The sequence below is a fragment of the Bufo gargarizans genome, chromosome 2 (genome assembly GCF_014858855.1).
Source record: "Bufo gargarizans isolate SCDJY-AF-19 chromosome 2, ASM1485885v1, whole genome shotgun sequence".
Classification (NCBI taxonomy): domain Eukaryota; kingdom Metazoa; phylum Chordata; class Amphibia; order Anura; family Bufonidae; genus Bufo; species Bufo gargarizans.
Window position 1 is genome coordinate 71,730,873 of NC_058081.1, and position 20,586 is coordinate 71,751,458.

Below are 20,586 nucleotides of genomic sequence, written 5' to 3' on the forward strand. Positions count from 1 at the left end.
CTGTGCTGCTCCTCAGTTATTCTTACTCCGTTATTCCTGCTCATTCTGACATTGTTCAAATCAATGCTGACCGTCTCAAACCGAGTAGGGACCCACCCTTTTGACAAGCAGAAAGGTAACGCCAGTTGTCAATTTATTGAAATATTTCTTGAGGGAATAACAGAAGAACAAGACTTCTAAGAAAAGGGGCTCCAGGACATGTGTTTCATAGTGTTCTCCAACCTGTAGATCTCCAACTTTGGCAAAAAAACTACAAATACCAGCAAAAGAAAAAAAAATATAAGCTCCCCTTTAATTGCGATTGTGTAACGGTTACCTGTTACTATAGGCCGAGCCTCCTGGATATCCCCCACGTCCATACATGTTTTGTTGCATATAACCTTTTCCAGCGCCATTTTCTGGAAACCCTTGCTGATTAATGTACTGAGGGCTTCCGATTCCCCCGCCGTTGCCAGCCAGACCTGGCATGACTCCACCTCCTGTGGGGCCACCGCTGGGCACCATGGGATTCCCAAGATGCTCCTGGGGAAGGGCACAAGAGAAGAAAAATGTCACATGTTATCAGTGCCAAGAAAAAAAAATATAAGAAGGTGAACGCCTGAGATAATAGTAAGCAGATGACTAAACAGGAGTGGATGCAGGAAAGGGTTAAGCGAGGCAATGCCAGACGGGCTCAATACCAAGGAGGGGGGGGGAAGGGGGTGACTGCGGTGACGTCATGCGTTACCTGGCTCTGCGACGTGTTGCTCAAACCCCAGACGGTGGTTACTACGGAGAGCGATCCTGCAGGCTGATTGGTGTTTTGTTGCCAGGGAACAGAGTCGTATGCAAATGAACCATCACTGTTTAGGGGGCAGAGGCGGGAGTTAGCGGTGTGTGTGTGTGTGTGCACGAACCATATGAAAATGTTTAGATACATCGGATACAGAAGGCACAGAAACAAGAGATTACGCAGGCAGCATCCACACATACAGATGCAGGGAAATTCTCCACCAGACATTCAGTGAACTGTCAGCACAACCAAGATTATTACATAAGATATATAAGATTTGTAAATATAAAAAAAATAAAAATAAAATTAAAAATTCACTGAAAAACCTATTTATTGCAAAATGCATGGGTTATCTGTAACGGTAAATACAGTAAAAGATATATATTTTATACACAGTACAAAAAAACTTAAATTATATACACAGTATTACATAAACAAAAAAACAAAACAAAAAAAAGAAGGAATTTATATACACACAAGCGCAATCATTTAAGAGTCGTCACGGATGCACAATTCATTGGGATCATCCCATGCTGATGCTTACCTGTGTCCTGTGCCTGGATGAGATGGTTTCATGGGGTTCATTGAATTCATTTGCAGGCGACTGTTTCGTCAGTGGCTGCAGAAAGAGAAAAAAGAAAGAACCTCAGTCATCTATTATGTCTCCATCCCCAGAGGCTTGTCACCGCGCACCTTTAAATTGCCCTGCAAGGCTGGCGGCTCTTCCCCTCTAAGATCTCTATGCAGCATGTCATACAGAGGTTGAATTTCTAAGCATTTTCCTACGGCAAGGGTTAACGTTCTGCTCATCTGCCCCCAGCCTTCCCCTCTGGTCACATGATCATGCATTCTGTACACAGGACGTGGAAGCTGGCACCCTGCCAGCACTTAGACAAGACAACCCTTGATTAACCCTGGTGCTGCCGTAGGCAACCCAATCCACTGACCATTGGGCACTGCGCAGACATGACCTCACCAGATGGACACAAATCTTCAATGGTGTCTCCATCTTGGTAGGGCAGATATGGAAACCAGAATTATATTTTTTTAAATTTATCTAATGCATTAACTTTGTCCGCATTAAGAAAAAAAAAAAAAAATCCAAAAATGTCTTTAAGCTGCCATGGTGCAGGTGTTCGAAAAAAAAAAAAGAAGTCAACCACAAAAGGAAATGCTGGGCAATGGAAGTGGGCGAGCACATCTGACATAATAAAGGATGGGGGTACCAGCAGCCCCTTAGAACGAATGAGGGCGACTGTGCAGGGCGTGCTCAGGAAGAGGGGGCGCAGGGCAGGGAGTGTACACTGGGGGACAGGAAGGAAGCAAGCAGAGGAGGGAACGGAAAACAACGCTTAGCGGGTGGGAGTAAGCAAAGGGCAGAGCTGGAAGGTGAGGCCAAGTCAAGCATGGAGGACAAGTAGCCTGAGGTGACAGGTGTCACAATCCTTGTCCTGACAAGTGGCCTCCAAAGAAGGGTCAATTCTAATGTAGCAGACACTGAAGAAAGGAGAAGTGTAATTATCCACCGATAGGTACCAGAGGAAGCCAGTCTTGTAGTAGAGAAGATAACATTTTGTGGTTACTGTGTACTCACTCCCCCCCACTCACAGCCATTTTGTGACAGAACCTTCTTGGAAATATCAGTTCACTAGACATGGGTGTCATCTATGACTCATGAGGTATATCCTGCCTCATGTCTCAGTGATGGAGCATAAATAACCACCATCATGAGTTACCAGACCTATAACGCACAGGGCTTTAAAAGATCTTTTTCAAATTCGTCTGTAGTGGTCAGCCATTACATATTAGAGAAAGGAACTTCATGAAACCCCTATTCACACTCTGTGGAAGTGAACTACGCACTTTGAGGCCCAGCCGTGGCTTTTTAACATAAACCCCATTCATTTGTGTCATGTTCGGCACGTTAACCACAATGTAATGGGTGGTACTGAGGTTACCAGAAGAAAAGGCGAGGTGCTGATGTAATCCATCATCTACCGGCAATATATATATATATGGACGACATATACAGCAATAATGGCTCCTGGAAGAGACGAGAAGGCAGCCATCTTATGATCCGATACAGTATTCCATGCCATGGAGAAAGTGGTAGATAACTTCCTTTTAGGCAGTGCCATTTTTTAATGCATGAAGGGTGATGGGTCTCCACCCATAAATAAAACCTTTTTTTTTTTTAACGATACCATAGCACAAATTCCTGGAACATTTCTCTGTCTCAACTTTGACTCTTTATATGTATTTATTACCGGTTACAGCTTGATAGTGTTATCTATGGCTTAGGTAGTTTCATCCAGGGCAATTCAGTAAATGGAGCAAGAGATATCGGCAATCAGCCACAGTGCAAAGCACCAGGGGTGTCAACATGTTTAGCTTCCCTCAATACCGCTGTACCACAGAGGACTTGAAGTTACAGACCATAATGAAAACATCTAGGTACCCCACATGTACTGAAATCCCCAACCCACATGTTCTGAAAAACTCAAATTGGGTTGAAAGATTCTGTTGCAGATCAATATGTGGCACTAGCCCTTCTGAGGCTAACACTACTACATCTTCCCAAATGGAGTTCAAATGTCACCTGCTGGTGGTGGAACTTGTTGCTACGTAAGCTTACAATAGGACAAGAGTTGGACACGTTACTCTAAAAGCTGATCAAAATGAACAATTTCAACCAAAACCATCGTTCATCAGGTGATACTTAAAGGACGATTGTTCCAGCGGATGGATGAAAGGTCATAGTCATCTGAAAGAAGTCAGCCATGTTTGAAAGATTGCGTGTTTAAATAATTATCTTCAAGGATAAGCAAAATTTCTTTTAAAAGAACATTCCCAAAAAGGATCGGTTGCCCTTCACCTGCTGTCACTGATCATGTATGGCCAGTTTAACCCCCCTGTATGGACTAAAACGTGTCCGGATGTGTATTGTCCACCAGATGATCAGTCAACAGTTGTTCAACCATCAACGTCTATCTAACGTGTATGGCCGCATAAGAACCAGTTATTCATTAGAGAGAGAATCTAGTCAAAATCATCTTCACAGGAAAAAGCCTGATCTCCTGACTGGGAAAACAATCTTAAATGAAAAAGATTGTACAGAATATCCAAAGCCCTTTGGCGCTGCCTCAGAGTTAGTTTCTAGAGTCTGCACAGAGTCTTGCAGCCTGACAAATAGTCAATTTCCTCTCTTCCAGACTTGTAAATAGGTTGACCACATAAACTTGAGAAGACCATTCATAAATCACACAAGACACTTTGCCAATAATGCTGTGGCATTACATGGTCTTCAGGTTCCTCATGTCCTTCAACCTTTAATAATTTTCTGATAAAAGGGAAACAATAGTCATTCACTTGCACAGTAAATTGGGAGAAGACTACTCGTTGTAGGCTTTGTTTGCATACCCATTCATTGAATTTTTGATGAAGTGGGATAGATAGATCAGTAATTACTATTAGAACATGGGAATTAATGAAGATAGACCTTCACAGAGAAGCTGGACATGCTCTACTCCTCCTCCGTCTTCCCAGGAGATCCATCTTCCTTAGTGCTGGTGTGCACAAGCGCTCTGCCACTTAGAGATCAATCAATCACTTTTATGTTTTATCCTTTCCCTGCTGTTCCCATTTTTTTTGATGTAGATATAGACCTACACACTTCCCGTCAGATGAATAGGCACATTCGCTTGCAAGTATATTTTCTGACGCCCAGAAACACAACTGGGACCAGCTAAATTATCCTCAGGTCTCTCATCCTCGGCCACTTATCTCATTGTAACGAACAACCCTATTCAATAGGAAAGTGGGCGGGTCTTCAAAAGAGAACATCTGAGGGCTACCTTACAGAAAACCACCTCTTTATAGATCCACCATGGTTAATACTGACAGCTGTGAGGAAAACATATCTAGTCATACACAAGGGCAAAGCCGTGAGCCTGTGAAGAACATGGGGGTGAGCTTCCTTGTATTTCCACGAATAGCTAAGTAGATCTTCCACCCAACGATTATTACGATGTACATAAAAGTGCTTGCAATTTTTTTTTTTATACCATCTGAACTATTCCATAAAATAGTTGACCTGTCAATGTGAAGAAGGCTTAAAATGGCTGTTCACAAGCCAAGCAAATATAAACCTTGGTGGGTGACAGAAAAGGAAAGTCAGTAGAGGTCATTCACCAGCAGCGATCATAAAGATGTGATAGAAATGAGATGAATCGTAGAAACTGCATACTTATACAATTATATAGGTTAGAGTCCTTTTACAAGTCGATCAGTGCTCACTTAAAGGGCTTTTTACACCACCCCATGCTAAAAGTGAAGGTGTTCAAAGGCTAAACAACCCCTTTAAGAAATATCAGCAGCTTCAAAGTATTAGAGGGGATGTATAAGATTACAAAGACGTGACTGCTTCCTTCCAAGAACGTAACGCTCTATTCTGGAATAAGGCTATGCTGAAACACCATGGACAAAAGTGGCACTGTTTCTATAAGAAGTCAACCATGTTTTTGTAAGCTCCTACAATACCTTAGATTTTTTATATATATCCCCCCCCCCCTAGATTCTTGTGAAGGTGCTCTACTACTGAGCATTTCTTATACCAGTTCCTGGAAAAGTCAATAAGGATCGCGCTTCCACAAGGATCACCAACCAGTTTTTCCTAGATTCCTACACCAGAATCACAGCAGAACTAGCTAGAATTGAGCTTTAGCGTGCCAGGATGGTTGGGTAACAACCACTTTGAGAAGGTCGCCACATCTCCCGTCATCCAGATTTCCAAGAATTTCACATACGTAGGTCGAATTGCCATTTAAGAAAGGGAGACAATCTGCAAGAATCTCTCCTCATCCTACATAAACCAGTATGAATTAAGATTACAACCGATCATCCCAAGAGCCATGTTAAAATAAAAATCTGTTACTTGAGACGGATCACGTCTGATTAGGTCTGGGCAGAACAATCATAACTACAGGATCATTTGTTAGAAGCCATTGTCCCCATTTCTAGGAAATTGAACTGAACTGAAGATCAAATTTAAAAAATTCTAAGAAGAGTGTTGAAGTTTTGTCCAGAAACCGGTCAGACAAGACATCCTGACGTTGACGTCTGTAAACACACACAGGACAGGGTTAATAGCTGTATTGCAGTATGTACGGCTGGCATCTCTACACAAATCCTCATGATGCTCCCCCTCCCTCCTCCGCCTCTCCCGTCATGTCCCTGGAACATCGGGTTCTGTCTTGTTCTCTCTCACCAGGATCTCTCTGTCCAACCCAAACACAAAAATGTATGAGCCCCCCCTTCTTTATAGCACAGTGCCCCTCCATCCCTCACTACCCCTCCCTGAACGTCACACATAGCAAACCAAAAGCTTTTAAAAAAAAAAAAAAAAAAAAAAAAAGAAGAATGCTGCAATCCACATTGTAATCTTTCCTGTGCCGCAGCATCCCTGCGCCATACCCCACACATCCACGTGTCGCTACCGCAACATTACAATAAAACGTAAATCTACCACCTGCTCCAATCACTGTACCCAGAGGCATCCCGGGAGCTTAAGTAAAAAATAAAATATAAAAAATACCCAACTATCAAAATAAAGAACATCACAAAAATACAGGTCCTAGTGACAATCAATATGGCCGACCTATGGATATGAATATCATACTTGGCAAGCTTGTCATTCAGAACCCTAGGAAAGCTTGATACTGTAATGACAGCCACCTGAGTCACCCAGCTTTCCCAGAAAGAGATCCAACAAGGATATGGCGGAACAGAAGTGGTGCTGGACATGTGCTGTGGCTGCAGTGCAACACACGAGTGCACTCGTCAGTGTGACACAGCCCGTGTTGTGCGCGGTCACAACCACTCATCCCAGAGCTCATGTGACTCATGGACATATGACCCCGTTGTGATGTCAGGACTTGCTCCAGTGTGGGTGTCAGCCTAGATCGCAGGGACTCTACAGCAAGAATGTACAAAAACACTACCTAATATTACTTAAAGGGACCTGTCACCTCTCCTGACATGTCTGTTTTATTAACCACTTGCATTCCCCATGTAAAAAAAATGAAAATGTTTTTCATCGTATGACTCAGTTTTGTTATTCTTCTATTACTACTAGAAGGCATTTATGAATAAATGTACATATGGGTGTTACCAGATGGAGGGGCATGTCCCTACACAGTCAGACATTGGCAGCACTGTTTGCATAGTGTCCCAATGCCCCCCTCCCAAACTGGTAACAGCCAGCTGAACCTTTATTCATAAGCTTGTAGCTGGGATAATAGAGGAACGGCACAACAAAGAGCTAGAAGAATAAATGCTCCAGAATGGTCATTTGGTGTGGAATACAATTATATATTGAACAGACGCGTCAGGAGAGGTGACAGGGCCCAAAATCTTTGACCAATACTTGAATAGTGAACCACTAGAGACTTGACACTTCATAAATGGAGCATTAAAAAAAATAAAAATAAAAATAAAACACTGGGGTAAATTTAATCAAACCTGGTGTAAAGTAGAATTGGCTTAGTTGCCAAAGCAACCAGATTCCACCTTTCATTTTCCAAAAGGAGCTGTGAAAAATGAAAGGAGGTGTCTGGTTGCTATGGGCGACTAAGCCAGTTCTACTTTACACCAGGTTTGATAAATCTCTCCCAATTCATTTTTTCCATAGTACACTGCCTCGGTAACTATTAGATGAGAGAATACAGGTAGATCACCCACGCCTCTACAAATATTGCTTTTGTAAGTTTAGAGCCAAATCCTTATCCCAATTCCTTAGCTGAACCTGGACATATCCCCTGGTAGCCCTCCTGATATGAGCATCGGACATTTCACGGAGATCCGGTGACATACTGGGCTCACCATGGGGACTCCTAGGAGGCGGCTTCCGCCCAGCAGTGAGCCCGGTGACGTCACCGGCACTGATAGGAGGAGGCTTACACCTAGCAGCATTGCCCGTGACGTCACCGGCACTGATAGGTGGGCTTTAGCGCTGCCCTAGCCCGTAAAACGGCTAGGGCAGCGCTAAAGCCCACCCATCAGTGCCGGTGATGTCACGGGCAATGCTGCTAGGTGTAAGTCTCCTCCTAGCAGTGTGAAAATATAAACAAGCCCTTGCCCTGGCAATCCAGCACAGGGCAAGGGAGAGCATGCAATGCTCCGATGCTTAGGCTACTTTCACACTTGCGTTAGGAGCGGATCCGTCTGGTGTCTGCACAGACGGATCCGCTCCTATAATGCAAACGCTTGCATCCGTTCAGAACGGATCCGTTTGCATAACTGTTTATTTCAGATCTGATTTTTCACTTCGGAAAACTCAGATCCGACAGTATATTCTAAACACAGAAGCGTTCCCATGGTGATGGGGACGCTTCATGTTAGAATATACTGAGAACTGTGTACACGACTGCCCCCTGCTGCCTGGCAGATGCTGCCAGGCAGCAGGGGGCAGACCCCCCCCCCCCCCTCCTGTATTTAACTAATTGGTGGCCAGTGCGGCCCCCCCTCCCTCCCCAGTATTAAATATGACCAGTGCGGCCTCCCCCTCCCTCCCTCCCCAGTATTAAATATGACCAGTGCGGCCCCCTCCCTCTATATTTATTGGTGGCCGGGCCAGTGCGGATTCCAAGTATTGTGAGCAGTGCGGCCTCCCCTCTCCCCCCCCTAATTAAAATCACCCCCCCCCCCCCCCATCATTGGTGGCAGCGGAGAGTACCGATCGGAGTCCCAGTTTAAATCGCTGGGGCTCCGATCGGTTACCATGGCAACCAAGACGCTATTGCAGTCTTGGCTGCCATGGTTACTTGGCAATAAATACAAGCATTATACTTACCTGAAGAGCTGCGATGTCTGACCGGCCGGGAGCTCCTCCTACTGGTAAGTGAAAGGTCTGTGCGGCGCATTGCCTATAGCACAGACCTGTCACTTACCAGTAGGAGGAGCGCCCGGCCGGTCAGACATCGCAGCTCTTCAGGTAAGTATAATGCTTGTATTTATTGCCAATAGCGTCTTGGTTGCCATGGTAACCGATCGGAGCCCCAGCGATTTAAACTGGGACTCCGATCGGTACTCTCCGCTGCCACCAATGATGGGGGGGGGGGTGATTTTAATTAGGGGGGGAGAGGGGAGGCCGCACTGCTCACAATACTTGGAATCCGCACTGGCCCGGCCACCAATAAATATAGAGGGAGGGGGCCGCACTGGTAATATTTAATACTGGGGAGGGAGGGAGGGGGAGGCCGCCGCACTGGTAATATTTAATACTGGGGAGGGAGGGAGGGGAGGCCGCCGCACTGGTAATATTTAATACTGGGGAGGGAGGGGGGCCCGCACTGGCCACCAATAAGTTAATTACAGGAGGAGGGGGGGGGTCTGTACACAGTTCTCAGTATATTCTAACATGAAGCGTCCCCATCACCATCGGAACGCCTCTGTGTTAGAATATACTGTCGGATCTGAGGTTTACGATGTAACTCAAATCCGATGGTATATTCTAACATAGAGGCGTTCCCATGGTGATGGGGACGCTTCAAGTTAAAATATACCATCGGATCGGAGAAAACTCCGATCTGATGGGGACTCCTGACTTTGCATTGAAAGTCAATGGGGGACGGATCCGTTTGAAATTGCACCATATTGTGTCAACGTCAAACGGATCCGTCCCCATTGACTTGCATTGTAAGTCTGGACGGATCCGTTTGGCTCCGCACGGCCAGGCGGACACGAAAACGCTGCAAGCAGCGTTCAGGTGTCCGCCTGCTGAGCGGAGCGGAGGCCAAACGGTGCCAAACTGATGCATTCTGAGCGGATCCGCATCCACTCAGAATGCATTGGGGCTGTACGGATCCGTTCGGGGCCGCTTGTGAGAGCCTTCAAACGGAACTCACAAGCGGAGCCCCGAACGCTAGTGTGAAAGTAGCCTTAAAGGGGTTGTCCGGGTTCAGAGCTGAACACGGACATCCCTCCATTTTCACCCCGGCAGCCCCCCTGACATGAGCATTGGAGCAGTTCATGCTCCGATGGCCTCCTTTGCCCTGCGCTAAATTGCACAGGGCAAAGGCATTTTTAGGAGTTCCGGTGACGTACCGGGGGTCTCCATGGGTCTGACAGGAACCCCGGTGACGTCACCGGCACTGAAGGGCGGGATTTAGCTCTGCCAGTAATGGCTAGAGCAGAGCTAAAGCCCGCCCCTCAGAGCCGGTGATGTCACCGAACACACTGCTGGGCGGAAGTTACCGCCCGGCAGTGTTATTGAAAACAAAAGAGCCCGTGCCCTGCGCGATTTAGCGCAGGGCACAGGAGCGCATCGGAGCATGAGATGCTCCGATGCTAGGCTTAGGGATGCTGCCGGGGTGAAAATAAGGCTATGTCCGGGTTCAGCTCTGAACCCGGACAACCCCTTAAACTCAGAGGGACTGCCTGAGTGAAAAAAAGGGGTTATGTCAGTGTTTTTTTTAAACACCCTAGTAAGATCTCCCGAGTCCTTAAGGCACATTAGAGGTCCTGTCCCAACGATAGGACCCCCACCAATCTGATAGTGTCCTTTTTCTACAGTTGGTGGCAGTTTAAGGACTGAGCATGTGTGTCCACCTCAGTGAGGTGGACAGAGAAATTAGAAGAAATAACAGAAAATAGCTCTACACAGATGGATTTCACTTAACTCAGTCGCTAGAATACCTTTTCTAATGACGTGCAGTTATAAAAGTATTCGAATCCAGGTGTTGCTTTGAAAATTTTACGATATTTTTCATGGAACAACAGTTTGAATCTTCTTTGGAGGCACCTATAGGTTTGTGCCCACAAGTCTTCCTGTGCTTGGCGATCACACGCTCCTTGACAACACACTACTGTTGAGTTCACAGCTATGGTGCTCTGCAAACATTTGCCCTCATCATTCCTGCTACAGAGAAGATAAGCGGTGCCAAAACGCACACTCAAGTACACAAACTGCTCAAACACCGAGGACCTGGATTTTGCCTATACAGCCGAGGACATGCGCTGCTAGATCGCCGCTAGCATGTCCGCAATATACATTCCCCATAGCTCTGAGTGCTTTAAGGGTACTTTCACACTTGCGGCAAAGTGATCCGGCAAGCAGTTCCGTCGCTGGAACTGCCTGCCGGATCCGGCAATCTGCATGCAAACGGACCCGGATCAGTTTTACAAATGCATTGCAAGAACGGATCCGTCTCTCCGTATGTTAGTCATCGGAGAAACGGATCAGTTATATATTTTTCACATTTTTTATCGTTATGCGCAGACCGGAAGGACGGATCCGGCATTGTGGTATTTTTAATGCCGATTCCGGCACTAATACATTTCAATGTAAATTAATGCAGAGTCGGCATTCCGGCAACTGATCCAGAATTTTGGAAGGCGATAATACCGCAGCATGCTGCGGTATTTCCTCCGTCCAAAATGCAGTTCAGTGACTGAACTGAAGACATCCTGAATGGATTTCTCTCCATTCCAGAATGCATGGGGATAAAACTGATCAGTTCTTTCCTGGTATTGAGCCCCTATGACGGAACTCAGTGCCGGAAAAGAAAAACGCATGTGAATTATCGTGAGGCAAGTAAGGTGCCCAAGGGGCTGTTACCAACATTTCTGGTGCCTAGCCACGCCCACCATGAAGGAGCCCAGCACCGCCCACATCCTCCGAATCTCCTCCTTGCTCCCCGACGTCACAAAGTTAGAGCGCCGTAATCTCGCGCATGAGTATGCCGCATAGTGTTCCTTGCCTGTGCCGGCATCAGCCTCAGGGAACGAACTGCACATGCGCTAGCTGCGAGATAACTGCGCTCCAACTTTGTGACTTCGGGGAGCAAGGAGGAGATCGGAGGATGCGGACGGTGCTGGGCTCCAGAAATGTTAGTAACAGCCCCTTGGGCTTCTTACTTGCTATAATATAGTTTTTTTTATACAATAAAAGCACTGAGAGCTATGGGGAATGTATAGCGGACGTGCTAGTGGCGATCTAGCAGCATATGTCTGCAGCTCTATAGGCAAAATTCAGGTGACAGAATTCCTTTAAAAGGAGAACGCCAAGGCACCAGAATTGATACACAATCCTATGAGTTACTGACAAGATCTCAGGGACCAGGTGTCCCACCACTGAACACAGACTATGATAGAGACTCCCGCTTCGGTTGCGCCGGAAAATAAATCCACAGGAAATTGTGGGAGTTAGAGACCTGCCTTAAAAGTATTGATTACATGGCAATTGCCTGATCTGAGCAAGCAGACTGGAGGCCCTTCTTCATGGGCGAATGATTGTTCTTACAAGTGTTTATTCTGAGGCAATGCCCCGTGTAAACATGTCTGCCGTCAAACTGGTCATGTTATTGACCACATAGTTTATGTGGACATGAAAATAACTGGTCAGCAGCACATCGGCGCTCCTCACGGACAGGAAATCTATGTAAAATAACCTTAAAGTGGGTGTTCCACAAAAAATATTCAGCGGTTTTCAAACCAGCAACTGGATCTGAGCACTTTTGTAATTGCATAGAATAAAAAATAAAGATAAATGTAGTATAGCACAGTATATCTATAGCCCCACCTGCTGTTTTTTGTTCACTGAGGTGGACGCACGTGCTCCTGATCTGTGATAGCAAGAGAGCTGCAGCAGAAAGCACACGCCCCCAAGCTTCCTGCCTGAGATACATCTAGCAGAGCAATTGGAACAACGAAAGAGGGCAGCACTGGATCCATGTGAGGTACAAGGCTTGGTTCCAGCTTTGTTAGAGAGATGGTCATGTACTATACGGTGCCCGATTTTCATTTTTAACAGTAACCCCATGAAGCTAGGGATTCTCGCCCCCCGTTGCGGCCTGCCATTGGCTGCTTCTCCCCCCCCCCCCCCCCCCTCACGGATGTTTTGATCCACGCAATGGGAAGATGCATCGGCGGCCATGCAGGGATCCAAAGGGACGTGGGGGTGCCAAGATGCAGGTAAGTATGCTCTAGAGGAGGGGCCCAGGCATTCTGAGGGTCATTATAGGGATTCAATAACCCCTTTCAAATCTGATCAGCGGGGAGTTCAATGCCCTGCACAGCTCTGTCCACGCTAATGACTAGAGCTGGTCACTGCGGCCATTCACTTCAATTGGAGCAGTAATACAACTCTGCCCACTACATAGTGGGAGGAGCTGTGGTGTTCGGGCGCTAGAGCTACACGGGAACTGGCAATTGTGGCGGGGGTTCTGGGTGTCGCCTGTCCTGCGCATAGTTAATCAAATATAAAAAGATCCTAGGCAAGCTCTTAAAAGGGGACCAGTCTTCAATTTTATGCTGACCTTACTTGGGGCCCCATAAAATAGTGACAGAAATGCTGATTTCAGCAGTGTGTCACTCATTACAGCCCAGGCTATCCATAATCTCCTGCTCTCTCACCCATCTGCTGATGATTGGCAGTTCTCTCCTAGAGAGAAAGGGAGAAAACTAGGTAGAAGACTGTCAGTCATCAGCAGGAATTCATGGATAACCAGGACTCTTCTCAGGTGGCCGTGACTCTTTTCCAGGCCCAGTCTGCAACGATTGTGATGTTGGTTCTCGGCAACCACTTACTTTTAAAGAAATGACAGACCGCTGAAATCAATTCATTTATCTTTACTTTATACTGCCGTTAGTATGGGCAGCATAACGTTGATGATGGGTTCCCTTTAAAGGCCTGCTTTTACAACAGCCTGTAGACCACGGTCCATAAGCAGCAGCTTGTGGTCTGCGGTGGGTCCTGCAAGTGATTTACATTGTCTACATGTATATGAAGCCCGTGTTATGTTAGTTATTGGCCAATATACTGAACCTATCAACCAAATGCCTGTCCTGACACAAGATAACCCCCAACCACACCTCTGTCCCATCATGCCCTTCTGCTATGAAAGCTCCAAACTTATCTCCCCTCCACTAGTGAATTCTTATCCGCGCCCTCCTCCGTCCCCCTATCTAGTCCTCCTTGAACAATTCTCTTGCTCGTCACACAAGATACTTGGAATTCTCCCAATTATTTAAATCCACAGGACGTCTGCCAATTCTCTCCCTGCCCCCTCCCTGTCCAACCTGCTGTGCGAAGCCTGAGGTGGAAGGGCTGTCACACCTCCCCCGCCTCAGCCCTATCTGTGTCACACAGGCAGGCACCACAGGAGCGGGAGGATGATGAGCCTTATAGTCAGTCGCTGCCACAGGGCAAACAGACAACATCATGAGGTAGTCCATTAGAGCATGGAAACATGGGCCCAGGAGGGAGCCAAAGCTCATGACTCAGAGCAGCGGAACCGTCCGAGATAGGACAGTGTGTGAGACGCTGAGGGTATCAATGCCCTCATTGCACGGTGTGGGGGGCGACCATTTGCACTCCGTACCAATGTATCGAAAACAATGCCCGAGTGAGGACCCAAGAAGGCAGCTCTGGTGTTCACCTCTATTGGTTTCACATGTGGACCCAGAACACAGAAGTCTGAAATAAGTGCCCATCATAACAGAGCTACCACCCTCATTGACAAATATGAAGAAAGGTCCCCTTAAAAGGGGCTATCCAGTGTCTAAAACATGCCCCCCATATAGATTATACTTACTCCCTGGCACCAGAGTCGCTCCTTATCCCCAAATGGCTGCCAATAGCAGGGTGCGACTGGGGACCAGCCTCCCGAGCGTCACCCGCGATGTGAGGGCCCAGGCATGTTTTAGGCATTGGATAACGCCTTTAAAAATCAAGCAGTACCTTATCTTTAGCTTGGCACATTGATTAGATGCCATCTTCTGCATAAGGCGGTCCTGCTTTGTAGGTCTAATGAAGCATGAATCAGTAAAAGACCTTGGAGGGAGGGGGGTATGAAATGTCCCACCCCTGAATCTGGGGAAGGAGTTTTCAAGGAGGAGGAAAATAATTGTTAAATAGGTTTTCTGGAACCAAAATATTGATGTTCTACCCTCAGGACAGGCCTTGAGTAACTGATCATGGAAGCCTGACTCCCGCCTTCCACGCCAATCAGCCATTTGAAAACGCAGCTGCGCGCCGATGATCGCTGCAGCCTCTACCTGGGCCAGTGATCGCTGCAGCCTCTACCTAGGACATGTTCATTAGTCACATGGCCTAGGTGCAGCTCAGTCCTATTCAAGTGAATACAGCAACTATACAATGTACAGCGCTGTGCTTGGTAAGGTGCTAGCCTCTTCAAACAGCTGATCCGTGGCGGTGCTAGGTGTTATGAAATTTATTACTGCATTTATGTGGATTTTAGACAAGAAACAAAATGTTTATATAAAATAAGGAGAATGTGTAATTTGATTCACAGGGACAATAACCGGCTCATTCAGTATTTTGCACAATCCAGGCTGATATTTTAGTAAGAGGAAGAGACTAACTCCACAGATGGTGGTACACCTTCCCTTGTCTGTAGAGCATGCGGTTTCCCTTTCCTCTAGCGCTCTGCGTGCACTTATGGCCGGGGAACAGCAAAAGTCACCAAGGTTTCCTCCTATTGGGTTACCAAATCTGCAGTTTATCAGTTCATTATTCATACCATGCACTGTATCCAGCTTTCCTAGAGTCCTGAATGGAAAAATCTCACTTTTATACAGCAGTTAGAGAACACTTCACATACGGCTTTACCAGAGGCCTAAATATGCTGCTAAGAACCCAACTGGGCGACAACCCTGGTAAGACGACCACTTAAAGCGGACCTCTCCCGACATGTCCGTTTTAGTAACTACCTGCATTCCCTATGCAACAAAAATTCTGGAGCATCTATTCTATTGTTGCTCCATTCCTTTATTATTCCTACTAGAAGTTCTAAATTAATTACTAGCAGTTTGCAAATGAGCGTTACCGGTTGGGGGTGGTATCTCTGCACAGTCTGACACTATTGAATCAGTAATGTCAGACTGTGGCGAGACCCCCCCCACCCCCCAACTGATAACACTCGTCTGCACCTTCTTTGTAAACGGCTAGTAATTTATTTATAAGTTCTAGCAGGAATAATAGAGGAACGGTATAACAGAGTGATAAAAATAGATGCTCCAGAATTATTACACGGGGAATGCAAGTAGTTACTAAAACAGACTTGTCAGTAGAGGGGACTGGTCCTCTTTAAAAGGGTATTTCCATCTGGACATTTATGGTATATTGATATGTCCGATGGGTTCTAGTACCACCATCTTGCTCCTATTAACAAGCGCACGCCGTGCACGTCAAGCTTTTTCCGTTCACGACTATGGAACTTCTGAAAATAGCTGAAGGTACTCTAAGCTATTTTCAGAAGTCCCACAGCAGTGAATAGTGAGGGCGCTGCACATGCGCAGCATACTCGCAGTTCATGACAGGGCCATGTTCTTAAGATGGGACCAGCAACCATCCGACATTTATGGCATGGTCTACCCATATCGCATAAAAATGTCCAGTTGGGATTACGCCTTTAAGGGGTTTTCATGGGAGGATTTACAAAATTTGGGATATGAGCCAATTGCCAACACAAAAAAAGGGACCACACATGATGCAACCCCCACTCAGTGCAGGGTTAACCGGAACTCCACCTTTAAAAAAAAAAAAAAAAAAAAAAAAAAAAAAAAAAAAAAAAAGTGGTGGGGGGAGGGGAGTCTCAGCAGGTGGCTTCCTGCTGATTTTTTATAACCGGTCATAAACTTGCTGTAAACAAGCTGGACACCACAGTGGTGACCAACCTACACATATATTCAACCTAAATCATAGACAAAGACATGATCGGGCTATAAAATCAGAAATAAACAGGATGGAAACAGATGGCACGCTGCTGGCCAGGTGCCTATAGGCATGTTATATATGGAGAAGTCTTAAAGGGAACCTGTCAGAGTGGCCAGCCTGAATTTCTCTTCATTCTTATATAAATTAAAGGGGTTCTCTCATCTAAGACAATGGGGACGGGGAGCGGTATACTTACTGTCCGTGCAGCTCCCGGGGCGCTCCAGAATGACGTCAGAGCGCCCCATGCGCATGGATGACGTGCCATGTGATCACGTCATCCATGCGCGTGGGGCGCCCTGACGTCACTCTGGAGCGCCCCGGGAGCCGCACGGACGGTAAGTATGCTGCTCCCCGCTACACTTTACCATGGCTGCCAGGACTTTAGCGTCCCGGCAGCCATGGTAACCACTCTAAAAAAGCTAAACGTTGGATCCGGCAATGCGCCGAAACGACGTTTAGCTTAAGGCCGGATCAATGCCTTTCAATGGGCATTAATTCCGGATCCGACCTTGCGGCAAGTCTTCAGGGTTTTTGGCCGGCGCAAAAAGCGCAGCATGTTGCGGTATTTTCTCCAGCCAAAAAAAACTTTCCGTTCCGGAACTGAAGACATCCTGATGCATCCTGAACGGATTTCACTCCATTCAGAATGCATTAGGATAATCCTGATCAGGATTCTTCCGGCATAGAGCCCCGACGACTGAACTCTATGCCGGAAGAAAAGAACGCAAGTGTGAAAGAGCCCACAGAGTTCCGTCCTAGGGGCTCTATACCGGAAAAGAACTGATCAGTATTATCCCCATGCATTCTGAATAGAGAGTAATCCGTTCAGGATGCATCAGGATGTCTTCAGTTCAGTCGTTTTGACTGATCAGGCAAAAGAGAAAACCGCAGCATGCTACGGTTTTATCTCCAGCGGAAAAAGCTGAAGACTTGCCTGAATGCCGGATCCGGCATTTTTTCCCATAGGAATGTATTAGTGCCCGATCCGGCATTCAAAATACCGGAATGCTGAATCCGTCCTTCTGGTCTGCGCAGACTGAAAAAAAAAAAAAAAAAAAAAAAAAAGAAATGCCGGATTTCGACTGATCAGACATTTTTAAGACTGATCAGGATCCTGATCAGTCTTACTAATGCCATCAGTTAGCATACATCTTGCCTGATCCGGCAGGCAGTTCCGGAACTGCTTGCCGGATCTCTCTGCCGCAAGTGTGAAAGTAGCATTACCTGTGCATTGCCGGACTTGTGAGTTAAGATGGCAGCCCGCATGTGTTCGTTGGCGAACACTGCGAACTGGCCATCACTGGTTATGTACATACTTATCGGATCCACAGTGCTGGCCCATCAGCTCTGCGGGTCCCAGGTGTCCCCATGTCAACTGCCGCTTTGACGCGGGTCATACCTGGGACCTGCAGAGTAGTGATGGAGCCGGAACCCAACTGTGAGGATCAGATAAGATCAATCATCACCAGAAAAAAAAAAAAAAAAAACCCACACACACAAGCGCTGCAGCCCCTTCAAACAGATCAGCCAGGGTGCGGGGGATGTTGAATGTCCACTGATGTGATACTGATGACCTATTCAGAGAATAGGCCATCAATGTTCTGAACCTGGAAAATAGGCTGGGCTAAGCTCCGTTCACTTAACCAGAGCTTAGCCGCGCCCAGGACAGCGATACTAATCGTGGCGTCACTGGGCCTGCGGTAAACAGCGAGAAGGCTGCAGCGCTACTGCCAGCACCGCTGCCTACTCAAACAGCTGATCGGCGGGGGTCCCGGGTGTCAGACCCCCGCTGATCAGATGCTGATGATCTATCCAGAGGATAGATCAGTTTAAAATAACTGTAGAACCCCTTTAAAGGAAATTATCCTTCAGCCGTTGCACACATTTTCCATTGGGTGAGAGTCTGGTACCAACTTATACATACTGAAAAACATCTAACATCTTTGGGCAACTTTAGACATGGCGCTGGTATCACCAGCTTCTTTACTCAATCTGGAAATCCCTTTTGTCAAAATGATGAGATCACAGGACAAATGTGGAAGTTCATCATGTTCACCCTTATGACACGTCACCATCACTTCTTTAAAGGGAACCTGTCATGTTGAACATGGCGTCTGATCTGTGGGCAGCATGCAGTAGAGCAGGAGGAGCTGAGCACACCGACATAGATCTGTGGGAAAAGATTCATTATAGCCTGTAAAGCTCTGCCTATTCTATGCTTAGGAGTCTAGTGGGCAGCCCAATCACTAGTGGACACAGTTTTATAGGACTTAGCACAAAAATGTCTATGAATAACGCACTTTAAAGTTTTACTGAACCAGTTCCCACAAAAAAATAAAAAAAATATACCATATATTAATCTGCTCAGCTCTATAACAAACTCAGGAAAAAATAAGAATATAGTAATCATAACACCACTACACATATAGAAGTGTCAGATTGCTCTAAAGCTCAGCATGCAGTTATATCTAAAGATATATAAATGATTACAGGTGAGGTCCGATTAGATACTGGTTCTTGGCAAAAGACTTTGTAACATTGCTTCCCTAACTGCCCTATAAGAAAGGCTCTCAGGAGCTACTTTTGAGTAGTGTACCTCTTGGTGAGAGATCACCTATTGCTAGACATGCCTCTACGACATTTTGCCCAGCTGACAGACGTTGAGAAGGAGCACATCTTTGGACTGAGAAAAGCTGGATGATCATTTCAATGAACTGCCCACCATCCAAGCCTTTCTGGCCGAGCTTATAGGACAGGGTTTCTCAACTCCAGGGACCCACCTACCAGTCATGTTTTCAGGATTTCCTTAGTATTGAGCAGGTGATATAATTAGTATCCATGCATCAGGACTTACCACAGGTGTTTATTCTGTGGGATATTCTCAAATCCTGACCGGTAGGTGGGTCCCGAGGACCAGAGTTCAGAAACCCTGTTTTTCGGAGGTATTGGGAGTAGTGGTTTCATGAGGGCAGACACACATGGCAAACAGGCTCCAGACCGACCATCAGTAGAAAGTTTGATCAGCTGAGAAGCACGAGCAGCTCCCACTGTTTTGTTGTCCACCATTCAGTCATAGGTTGCACCTTCATTACACCCCTGTCTCTGCCCGAACCATTTCCAGATGCTTAGCCGGCGGAAATTTGGCGTCAAGGCGCCCATTACATGCCCTGCCATTAAAAGACAGCCACTGAGCTTCATTTGCAGTTGTATTGTGAATGAGAAACCTGGACCACTATGGACTGGAACCATATCATCTTTAGTGATGAATCCAGGTTCTGTTTAAGGCTACTTTCACACTAGCGTTCGATCGGATCCGTTCTGAACGGATCCGATCATAATAATGCAGACGGAGGCTCCGTTCAGAACGGATCCGTCTGCATTATTTTTAGCATATAACAGCCAAGTGTGAAAATAGCCTCGTACGGATCCGTCCAGACTTTCAATGTAAAGTCAATGGGGGACGGATCCGCCTGAAGATTGAGCCATATTGTGGCATCTTCAAACGGATCTGTCCCCTCTGACTTACATTGTAAGTCTGGAGGGATCCGCACGGATCCGCAGGGCCAGGCGGACACCCGAACGCTGCAAGCAGCGTTCAGCTGTCCGCCTGTCCGTGCGGAGGCGAGCGGAGCAGAGGCTGAACGCCGCCAGACTGATGCAGTCTGAGCGGATGCGCTCCATTCAGACTGCATCAGGGCTGGACGGCTGCGTTCGGGTCCGCTCGTGAGCTCCTTCAAACGGAGCTCACGAGCGGACCGACGAACGCTAGTGTGAAAGTAGCCTAACACTGAACGACAATTCAAGAATGGAGGCCTTGTGGTGAGCACTTCAGTCCTGTCATTGCTGTGGAGCGACACACTGTCCCAACTGCTGGCGAGATGATCTGGAGAGCCACCGCATACGACAGTCAGACACCCCTAGTAGTGATACGAGGGACACTAAACAGCCCAGTGATGTATGCAGGACATCCTGTGGCCTCATGTGTTCCCCTCAAGGCAGGACTTCCGACTGGCATTTTTCAGCAGGATAATGCTGGCCCACATAACAAGGGCTTCCCAGGAACGTCTCCACCAAATTA

At 46.7% G+C, this 20,586-nt stretch overlaps 1 protein-coding gene across 5 annotated transcripts in view; it reads right to left on the reverse strand.

The window, feature by feature from the left end:
• Nucleotides 1-20,586, reverse strand: part of ZMIZ2 (zinc finger MIZ-type containing 2) — a 57,548-nt gene that overhangs the window by 21,424 nt on the left and 15,538 nt on the right. For 3 of the 5 annotated variants that reach the window (XM_044279178.1, XM_044279177.1, XM_044279176.1), the window contains 3 exons: nt 1,317-1,391; nt 728-842; nt 317-522 (listed from right to left, as the gene is read on the reverse strand). In XM_044279178.1, the coding sequence (XP_044135113.1) occupies nt 317-522; nt 728-842; nt 1,317-1,366 (371 nt within the window). In that variant the 5' untranslated portion in view covers nt 1,367-1,391. Of the gene's footprint in view, nt 1-316; nt 523-727; nt 843-1,316; nt 1,392-1,465; nt 1,504-6,449; nt 6,471-20,586 lie in introns of those variants that run through there. The other 2 variants (XM_044279180.1, XM_044279179.1) reach the window with 2 other exon arrangements.